A 10,496-nucleotide genomic window follows, 5' to 3' on the forward strand; every position below is an offset into this window, starting at 1 on the left:
GCCGGCGGTTTTTTTTTTTTTTTTTTCCCTACTAAACTGGGTGCGCGCGTCTCATCTCGGTGTGACTTCTCTGCCGCTTCTCCTCCCCACGCCGGCGGCCGCTCGGAGGAGGGGGCAGCCCCGTGAGCACCCCCGCGGGGCGAAGGTTGCACCCGGCGAGGGCGCATCCTGGGTCGGGCGCCCCGCCCCGTCGAGCTCCAGGCCCCGCCTCCGCCTTCGCCCGCTCTCAGTACCGCTCTCCGATTGGTCGGCAGCGCGCAGCCTCTCCGCCCCCTACAAGGGAATAAAAGCTGCTGGCTCCGCGCATCCCGAGTAGTAAACCCAGACAGGCGCTGGCCGCCTTTCATCTGTATTCGCGTTCTGCGGTGCCCGCTGGAGCCCGCTACCATCGTCCCCAAGACGTGCTGCCCTGCATCCGTAGCCATGTGTCGGACCCTGGCCGCCTTCCCCACCTCCTGCCTGGAGAGGTAAGAGCAGCTTCTCCAGATGCCTGGGGAAAGAAGAAGTCCCACCAACCTTAGGGAGTGAAGCAGAAAGCTTGCAGACCTGTGTGGTCTGGAGAACAGGATGAAAATGACTTCAGAGGTAGAGGTCAAATTGGTTCCACGTTCTCAGATGCCTCTCTTAGAGTCTCAGGGAAGGATGGGTGACGGGAACCGAGAAGGCAAAGCCAAGGGAAGCAGGGGGACCACTGTTTACTGCCATTCCCCATCATTCCTCTGCCAAGTGGCAGTTCTACTGCAGGAAGACTGTGGTGGCATCACCAGGCAAAACTGAGTCTTCCCCAGTTTCTTAAGCACTTGGTTTTCATTCTGAGTTACAGATCTAAGGGCATGGCCTCCTCTGATCCTGGAAATACAGGGAACTGTTTTTCAGGCCCTCAGCGAGGGATGTCCCCACTTCCCAGGGAGCTATACACCCACTCCAATCCTTGCTGGAGTCGGTGGCTGGGAAGGAAAAAGTAAAGATGAAGGCAGAAATCAGCTTCCACACAGCTCCGAAAATATTTGTGACAAGCCTAGAGAGTACTGAATTACCTTCTGCTAAGTCAACAGGCACAAAAAGCCTGACCTAAGTGGGGAAAAAGCCCATATGTGCTATACTGCAAACCCCCAAACTGTAAGACAGTCAAGTCACGGCTCAAATATTGCTTTAATTGTTTCTGGGCTCATGATACTGATGAGAGAGGTGAAGTGTAAGCCCTGGGAACAGCTATGGGTTCCCAGAAACACTCAGGCTTGGAATTTGGGTGGCACAAACCTGTGCTCTTCTGGGACTTCATGGATCTCTCTGCCCTGGTTGAGCAAGGAGAGAATCCTCATGAACTCATGCTTTGCCTTCCAGAGCCAAAGAATTCAAGACACGGCTGGGGATCTTTCTTCATAAGTCAGAACTGGGCTCTGATACTGGGAGTGTTGGCAAGTTCGAGTGGGGCAGTAAACACAGCAAAGAAGGGTAAGTCCCGCCGACCAGCCCGGAGCCCCTAGAGGGAAGGAGCCAGATTTAGGAAGGGAGCCCTGAGAAGGAAAATACTAGGAGACATTAGGACATACCGTCGTGGACCTCTTCCTAGAGATTGTAATGGAACTTCTTGCTGGTCTGCTGTGGCTGGCTGGCTCATGGGTGACTGGGTGAATGGCTCCAGCCTTCTAAGTCCACCAACAAATGAAGATACCCAGGGTTGGAATGTCTAGTTACCAGATTCTCCCATCTGGAGATGCCATTGGGTGTGTGACCAGGGCAAGGGCAGGGCCCAAGGCCACTGGACTCTGCTGCTACTTGCGTGCAGTTTACCGGGAAGCCGTGTTATATTGACCATCAACTGTGCCAGGTGCTGTGCTGGTCTCTGGGGTTGTGGGTAGGCATAATCTCTATTCAGGAGACCCTTATTTCCTTGGGAAAGTGTACAAAACAAACTGAGAGGGGAATCGGAGGAATTTTGGACAGCAAAAACACAGTCTTAGATATTTACTGAGGGCCGGAAGGTCCCTGCTTGGGTTTCTGGTTACTAGACACAACCATTTCCCTAAACCTCAGCAAAAAGTTGGGGAGTTTGAGGAGTCAGCTCCGGTAATTTTACTGAGCAAGCCTCCGTGTGAATTATACAACTTCAGAGTTCTGGCTAGGATTTGTGCTGTGTATTAGTTTGTTGTTGTTTTTAAAATTAAAATCTTGCCCCCTCCCCCCCTTTTTTTTTAGCAAAAACTTCTCAGAAGATGTGCTGGGATGGAAAGAGTCATTTGACTTGCTGCTGAGCAGTAAAAGTGAGTTGTGTCTGTTGTGTCTGTCTGTGGGTGGCACACGGGTGGCACATGGGTACCCATGTGCCGCAGAGCCAGCCTGAGGATGCTGAGAACATGGGCAAAATAATAGTAATAATAGTAATAATCCCCTAGTGTGTCAGCCTCTATCCAGAATACAAAGGCAGGTCCTTGTTTGAGAAAATTACATCCCCAAAATAGAGCCATTAACTACAATTGCTGTCTTTTCTTCTTTTATTCCCGGCTGGCTGTCCCCGCTGTCTGACCTGTCTCTTCCTCTCTCCCTGCAACCCCAGATGGAGTGGCCGCCTTCCACGCCTTCCTGAAGACAGAGTTCAGCGAGGAGAACCTGGAGTTCTGGCTGGCCTGTGAGGAGTTCAAGAAGCTCCGGTCCGCTACCAAGCTGGGATCCCGGGCTCACCGGATCTTTGAGGAGTTCATCTGCAGTGAAGCCCCCAAAGAGGTCAGAGCCATGACACATTCCAGGGATCCTGCAGACCCTGCCTGCTCCTTCCCCACTGAGAACTGGGGATGATCAGGGGCCAGTAAGGGAAGGGCCAAGTTTAGAAGCAGAGTGGCCTTATCTGACACAGGAGGCTGGAGATCAAAAAAGCCAGGCTCCAGGTCACCCCTGGGTACCATTACCCTCAGAGTCACAATGGGACTGGAGGGGTTGGCAGGGGTTTTGGCTTCTGTCGACACCCACCTTTGTAAACTAAGCCCTTTTTAGAGACTCAGAATACTTAACACAACTGCGGAGACAGGTCATTTTAGGATAACCTGACTCACTCACTCAGGTCTGTGGTTGGTGACCCTTTCAACCTTCCCTCTGGTCTCCACCGTGTTTGATAAGGAATATGACGCCACCTCTTGGAGAGAAGGAAGTAATGGCTTGCCTTTGTATCTTATTTTGTATTATTTTCTGAGCATTTTTATTTCTCCCATAAAGATATGTTGGGCACCAGTTACATGCAAGGCACATTTATAGTCATCAAGGATATGGCAGTGAACACAAAGCCTCTACCCCAGTGAGAGAAGATGACGATAACCAGTTAAATAAATATTTCCAGGGGGTGATCTGTGCTCTGATAAAAAGAAAGCAGGCTATGAGAGGGAGTACCAGGGTACAGGGTTGGAGGATGTAACACAGGAAACAGAAAATACAAAGATCAAAGAGTGCCTTTGTGATCACAGGCCAGCAAGTGGGCCCGTGTGGAGCAGGAAGTGAGAGAGAGAGGGAGGTGATGTCACACAGGTGGCAGGCGGCCAGGTGCTGGCCCAGGTAGCCTTGTGGGCTCAGCACCCGTGTCGGCCTTTTCTTGGAGTGATGGGGAACAACAGAACTGCCAGAAAACTGACTTGTGTTTTATAAGGCTCTCTTTGCTGCTGGGTGGAGAACAGACCCTGGGGTTCAGGGGAGGAGAGAGAGACCCAATAGCAGGTGCTGGCACTAGCCTAGGAGAGAGGTGGCAATGACTTGAACCTGGGTTGTCACAGAGAAACAGGTGAAAAGAGGGTGGATCTGTACCCATTCGTAACATCTCCTGGGTTGTTCTGAGAGAGAGGAGGGTAGAAGGGAGGAAAGGCCCAGAGCTGAAAAGCCCACTGATGGTCAACTCAGCAGAGCCCCAGTTCCTGGTTCAGAATCCAGTGCTTCTTCCACTGCCCCCTCCAGTCCTCCCAGGCCTGCCAGCCCCCTCACCCTGGCTCTGAGCCCCCCATTCACCCACATGCTTGTCCTCCTTCCCACAGGTGAATATAGACCACGAGACCAGGGAGCTGACCAGGACAAACCTGCAGGCCGCCACAGCCGTGTGCTTCGACGCGGCGCAGTGGAAGGTGCGAGCCCTGATGGAGAAGGACTCCTACCCGCGCTTCCTGAAGTCCCCCGCTTACCGGGACCTGGCCACGCAAGCCACAGCCGCCTCTGCCTCCCTGTCCAGCAGCAGCCCAGCTGAGCCCTTGCACACCTGAGCCTCAGGGCCTGGAAGGAGCCAGCCGGGCAGAGAGATTGAGTCACCCACCCCCGAGGTGCTGTCCCCATGGGGAGGCAGGTTCTGCAAAGCAAGAGAGGACAGCGAAGGAAAAAGCTGACCCGGTGACACCCTCACCTCCAGATCCTTGGGACTGAATTCCATGCGTGAGAGGGTCACCCCACTTCTAGGACCTGTGGACCAGGGCTGAAGATAAGGGTTGTGTGGGGCTTTCAAGGGTGGGAAGAATGATGGTGCAAGAGTCATCATTGGCTCTGGCCATTCTCAACAGGACAAGGGATATTCCCAGGGGGCTTTGCAAAATGCATGGATAAAGGGGAACTTGAAAATGAGGGAGAGAAAGACAACCAGGTTAGCCAGTTTTGCTTGTCGAACGGTTGACCTGTTTTCCTAATTTCCAGACTGTCCTGGGCATGAAGGGAGCCATGAATGTGGAGTCTTCCCATCCTGTCCTCCTCACCTGTCTCTGGGCTACTGGTGGTGGTGGGTGGTGGTGGGGGTCCCCTAGCTTGCACTTCTCAACACTTCTGTGTCCAGCCTGGCAGTCTTGTCAAGGCCAGAAAACCAATGTGATGCTTACCCCGAATGAGATATTTACCTCAAAAACTGGCTTTCAAGCCCCTCTCCAAATCAGTAGAGAGGCCTGAAAACAGGCCATCTTGCCCATGCGAAATGAACCTTGGTGCTCTTGGTGGGCTCTTGCGGGGGCCTCTGACTCCATGTGTGCTGCCGGGTCCACCTGTGAGCAGGACCTGCTGAGAGCCTCTTGCTGGGATGTGCCCCCTCTTAGCTCTGAGCTGCCTGGAGCAAGACGTGAGGCCTCTTGGTGAGCAGCTTTAGTCCAGCCCTTATGCTGGGCAGGGTGGAACGAGGGAGAAAGAGCTCCTGGGAGACAAACCTCATGGCAGTTCCAGAAAGTCCTGTTTAAATCAAGCTAATATTTTATTTTTGTGAGGAGAAGAACAGGGAAAAAGAGATTCCCCAGGATGGAAGGGGAACCTTGTGTTTCTTTCCTGTGGATTGCGGGGGCGTACTCACTGGGGGTGTCCATGGAAATGAGGCAGGGACCTTGATGAACTTGGACAGCCTGTAGAAGCTGGGAATGAAACTGGGGTGGAGAGAGGCTGCTGGCAAGAGCAGGACTAGGGGGAATCAGAACCTGCTTGTCACCCCAGGGCATCACCAAACACCCATTCCCTGGTGGGACTTCTGCCCCGGCTGGGCTGGGGAGGTGAATTAACCAGGCAGCCCCTCTTGCCCCCAGGGAATCCACACTGTTCTCTCTGCGCTAGGAGCTCCTCCAGGAGAAAAGTATTTAAGCCTAACATATTGTTGGTTTTGTGACAATGGTCATGGCACATTATTTTTTATTTCTGTTGTCGTGTTGTTGCTATTATTATTTATTGTCATTTGCGCGTCTGCCTCTCCTGGAGAATCCACAGGAGCTGGTAGCCTGGCTGTCTCCCTCTTTCCAGCAGATGCTACCTCTTGAAGTGCTGGGAACCTCTTGGCGCCTGCCAGGAACTCCTCGCCATTTAAATATTTATTTATTGTTGACCACGGGAGCTGGTTTCCTAAATGTGAATGATGTACTTATTCAACCCCCATTTTCCTATTGCAGCATGTTATTTTATTGTGAAATAAAAATAAAACCCAAACACGAGATTGATCCTGTCTGCAAGGGCCGTATGGTCAGGGGAAGAGGGAAGGGAAGTGCTCAGGGCGGGGGGTGCCTTGTGGGAGAGCTGGTCTCCAGAAATGTCACAGGACACACGGGGAAGCTTGCCGGTATGTGGGCAGAGGTGCACATCCAAGGCCCGAGTTTGCCTGGTGACTGGTTCTAACAGTGGCCTCCAGGATGGTAACTTCCTTCAGCTGGTGACGGCCCAGCTTGTTGGGGGCTGGCGTGAGGCACTCCGCCCGTGGCAAAGGTCATGAGGAAGGAGGCTCGACATACGCAAAGGCGGGATCGGGCCTCAGGAGTCCCCCTGGAAATCCTCGAGCATCTACCCCGATAACCAGAGCCTGCCTACTTTACTACTTTGTGCTCTCACCTACACCTCTGACTTTACCACCTCTTTCTGAGAAGGAATTAACTCAGAGCTCCAGTTAATAATAATTCCTGGGCATGACAGGAGTGTTTCAACTTACAAACTCTTCTGAAGTTTCTCTAGCCTGCCTGACAGGCTTGTCCGGCCACATGTGATTGCTCACAGCCTCCCAACCGTGAGAGGCACGAGATGCTTTAAACCTTCTAAAAACAGGTTCTTTAGAGAAGTTAGAAAATTATTAGTATAAGTATAGTGGGCTGATTAGAAATTGTATTGGTGAAGGGTTTTTCATTTGTTGAGCCAATGTTTGTTGCTAAGTCTCCACATCCACTGCCCTTATACACATTAATGAATGTATAGAAGAAATAAGTATTAACCTTTGATATTAATCACGTTGGACCTTAGGCTAAGTAAATTCTTTCCTTAATTAAAACCCACTACACCCTCACCCTATAAGAATGTAACTTTATCTGGTACCTTCGGAAGGTGGAGTCTGTTTTAAGAATAATCACTCCTGGAGGAATAACTGTTGACTAACCGCTGTCACAAGGAGAGGGTCATAAATTGTCAGCAGGCCCCCCTGGCCAGAAGATGAAGTAACACCCCTAAGACCTCTGTATACATTTGTATGAAGCACCTGACTTTAATAAAAGTCAGGACTGCCGTCCTCACGTGACTTTTGTATAACATCTCAGTGTATAAAAACACTCTGGAAAATAAAGAATTGGGATCAGTTCCTTGAAAGACTGGTCTCCCCATGTTGCTCTCTCTCTCAAACTCTGGTTGAGTCTCCATCTGGAGTGCAGAGCCTGCCATGCTTACTAATTATGCTTGGGCTTCTAAGATCCGACCGGGAGGCCTCAGTGTCTCCTGTCCTTCAGGAGAATGGAAGGACGCCTGCGGCCTACGTAAGTGGTGCAAGCTTCTTGTCTTGAAGTTTTATTGGTTTCCTGCGTAAACCAAGCTACTCAGCCTCTTTTCTCCACTGAATTTTCCTGCTGAGCTATCCTCATTCTATTACTCTTTATATCTTTGATGAATATTTAAATTAAGTCACCGACGCCATCTCCCCTTCAAATACCCTGGATCAGCCGGGGCTGGACCCTGGCACCAGCTCATGTCAAGCTGTTGTGTCCTGTTGATGGTGAGCCTAGCCTGGGACCTGGGACGCTTTGCAGCAAGGCTGCAATGCTTGTACCTGGATACACGTTGAGCAACAAAACACAAAGGCACTGTGGGACTCAACCCTGTGCATGCACAGCTGGGGCAAATTCTGAACTCAAAAGATACAAAGAGACCAAAAAACACAACTGCCACTTTTGAGCAGCCTAGAGTAAAAATAGGGTACTGCACAGGCACCCTGCACACAACACCACCTAAGGGGTGGACAGAACACCTAGGCTACCCCTCCTGCCTAAGCCTGAACAACACTCCACCCTCCCCTCACAAAGGAACCAGCTCCCACTCCTCAGGGAGCGAGCAAGCAAGGGAACCTGCTGTTTGCTCTTGCTCCCCACTGCTGCAGCAGCGGCCTCAGTTGAGCCGTGCCTGAATTGTCTGGCTGCCAGTGAATTTCTATTGATTGGGGAAGGCCAAGAACCCTGGCTGGTAACAGTCGGACCCGGCTCAGCTGTCATTGCAGAGCCCATCTCCTCTGTCCACCTGACCCAACATGAGCTGTTCCCGGTTCTTGGAACAGCAAGGGGTGGCTTGCCCTGGCCAAGTCACCGCACATTATCAGTTGCAGGGGTTGGGGGGGCACTTCTGTGCCATTTTCACCTTTGCCCATTTCCAATTTGCATTAGTGTACTTTTGGGCTTCCTTCATAGCTCAGTTGGTAAAGAATCCAGCTACAATGCGGGAGACCTGGGTTCGATCCCTGGGTTGGGAAAATCTCCTGGAGAAGGGAAGAGCTACCCACTCCAGTACTCTGGTCTGGAGAATTCCATGGACTGTATAGTCCATGGGGTCACAAAGAGTTGACATGACTGAATGACTTTCACTTCACTATGAATTCAAGGAATCAGCATTCCTTATAATTTCATAGACATCTCTGAGATGAACTTTGGGAAGCAGCGTGATGCTTGGGACTACTCCATTCCCGGGGAAGAGAATGAGCAGTTTGCACTGGGTTAGAAAGAACTTGGCCTTAGGCTTGCAAGGATCAAATCTGCTCTTCCTCTGCCAGTCACCTCCTTGTTCTCCCCAAATTCCTCTCTAAGTTGAATTATCTGTTTATATGCAAATCTAGGCTTTATATTGACTTTTATTTCTCCCTCATTGTTAGTCTTCAGAGAAAGCAATGGCACCCCACTCCAGTACTCTTGCCTGGAAAATCCCAGAGACGGGGGAGCCTGGTGGGCTGCTGTCTATGGGGTCACAGAGTCAGACACGACTGAAGTGACTTCACTTTCACTTTTCACTTTCATGCATTGGAGAAGGAAATGGCAACCCACTCCAGTGTTCTTGCCTGGAGAATCCCAGGGACGGGGGAGCCTGGTGGGCTGCTGTCTATGGGATCACACAGAGTTGGACACGACTGAAGTGACTTGGCAGCAGCAGTGTTGTTAGTCTGAGTAAAGTGACCAGACTTCAGTAGAAAAGCCCATGGAATCATATTTGAAGCCCAGATCTAAGGGGCAGTTGTGTGTGTGATGCCAGGAGGGATTCTGAGGTTAACAGTCAGAAAGGAAGATGGGAACAAACACCAGGGCCGGCCCTGATCTCGTTTAGTCCAATGACAGCTCTGTGAGGTAGGTGTGATAACCCTCTGATACAGACAGGGAAACTGAAGCTCCTAGGGGTGGGGTCTGGGGGAACATGCCCAGGGAAGCCAGTTTGAGAGAGGGGCAGAGATGAGATCTGAATACAATTAAACCCAGGGGGTGGGGTGGGAAGTCCAGTCTGTGAGAGATGGTCAAGGGATATGATGCATGAGGGAAGAAAAAAGATGGTACCCAGACAGTCAGGAACCTTGTCTCCATTACTTTTCTTCCACCTTTTGTTTTTTTTTTTTTTTTTTTTTTAGAACAAGCATTTATTGTATCTAGTGCATCCTGCATGCCTGGCAGAAAACCAAAAATAGCTGTAACTGTAGGTGGCCTCAGTTAATGGTGGATGGGGATTCTGGGTAAGTTCAGACAAGGGCACAAATGTGTATTTTCTGATGCAGTATAGGCTTCCCAGTTGGCACAGTGGTAAAGAATCTGCCTACCAATGCGGGAGACTCGGGTTGAGATCCTGGATTGGGAAGATCCAACGGAAGAGGAAATGGAAACCCACTCTAGTATTCTTGCCCGGGAAATCCCATGGACAGTGGAGATTTGTGGGCTACCATGCATGGGGTTGCAAAGTCAGACACGACTAAAATGACTGAGCATGCATGTATGGCTGCCAGTAGGAAATGGTGGGTGTAGTCGGCGAATGGTAGAGCAATGAATGGGAGGAGATGGACTTCCAGGGACTGAGGTGAGTACTAGCAGGCTCCTCATCCAGTAAGTCCATCCTCAAGGCTTGTTGCCCTCTCCTAGCCCTTCTTCACATACAGGATGGTCTTGAAGCCCATGGTGTAGCCTCAAGGTGGTAGATACTCATTAGAGATAAAGAAGACTCTTGGCTGACCTTGGAGACCAATGGCTCTTGGTCTTCCAGGTGTCAGGCATAGACCAAACATGGGACCCCTGTTGTATTGGTTCTCAGAGTGTTTAAGAGATTTCTTGAAAATCTTGCAGCCAGCAAGAAGTCTCCAGCATCTTTAAACTCACCAACTCAGTTCGTCCCCCCAGCACTTCAGGCTTTGGCTTAGCACCCAAAGCCCTTCTTGAGTGGGCCGCCCATGCTTCTCCGGCCTCTGCCCCCTCACCTGCCCCTTGAAAACAAATCGTACACGGCTCCCACACTCACCCTACTGTTCAAGCCTCCTGGCTTCTGCCTCCTGGCCCACCTCCCTGCTGGGTTGCCTACTCTCATCACAGCTACCTACGGCCTCCTTTATCAGCCCAGGGAAGCAACTTTCAACAGCTGGCCCAAGGGTCTTTCTGGGGCGCCGTCCCTGAGCCCTTGGGTCTGATCATGGACGCCTGTGCCTCACCTGTCCCCGCTGTGCCAGTCTTTAGCCATAAAGCAGTGATCAGAGCAGTCCGTGCCTGCATTCAAGCCCTTCAGTGGCTCTCCTTTGACCCTGAGAGAGT

General features: G+C 51.2%; 1 protein-coding gene across 1 annotated transcript; it reads left to right on the top strand.

Annotated features, from left to right (window-relative positions):
* Positions 1-326: 326 nt before the first annotated feature.
* RGS16 (regulator of G protein signaling 16) lies at positions 327-5,918 on the top strand. The gene is made up of 5 exons (XM_005910129.3): positions 327-467; positions 1,345-1,455; positions 2,200-2,264; positions 2,558-2,724; positions 4,014-5,918. The coding sequence occupies exons 1-5, from the start codon at positions 424-426 to the stop codon at positions 4,233-4,235; spliced, it is 609 nt and encodes a 202-aa protein (XP_005910191.2). The 5' UTR covers positions 327-423; the 3' UTR covers positions 4,236-5,918.
* Positions 5,919-10,496: the final 4,578 nt, after the last annotated feature.

This window comes from Bos mutus, chromosome 16 (genome assembly GCF_027580195.1).
Source record: "Bos mutus isolate GX-2022 chromosome 16, NWIPB_WYAK_1.1, whole genome shotgun sequence".
Lineage (NCBI taxonomy): Eukaryota > Metazoa > Chordata > Mammalia > Artiodactyla > Bovidae > Bos > Bos mutus.

Coding starts and splice junctions, on each gene's coding strand:
- RGS16 (XM_005910129.3), top strand. CDS start 424: ATGTGTCGGACCCTGGCCGCCTTCCCCACCTCCTGCCTGGAGAG. Junction 468..1,344: donor CCCACCTCCTGCCTGGAGAG/GTAAGAGCAGCT, acceptor TTTGCCTTCCAG/AGCCAAAGAATTCAAGACAC. Junction 1,456..2,199: donor AGTAAACACAGCAAAGAAGG/GTAAGTCCCGCC, acceptor CTTTTTTTTTAG/CAAAAACTTCTCAGAAGATG.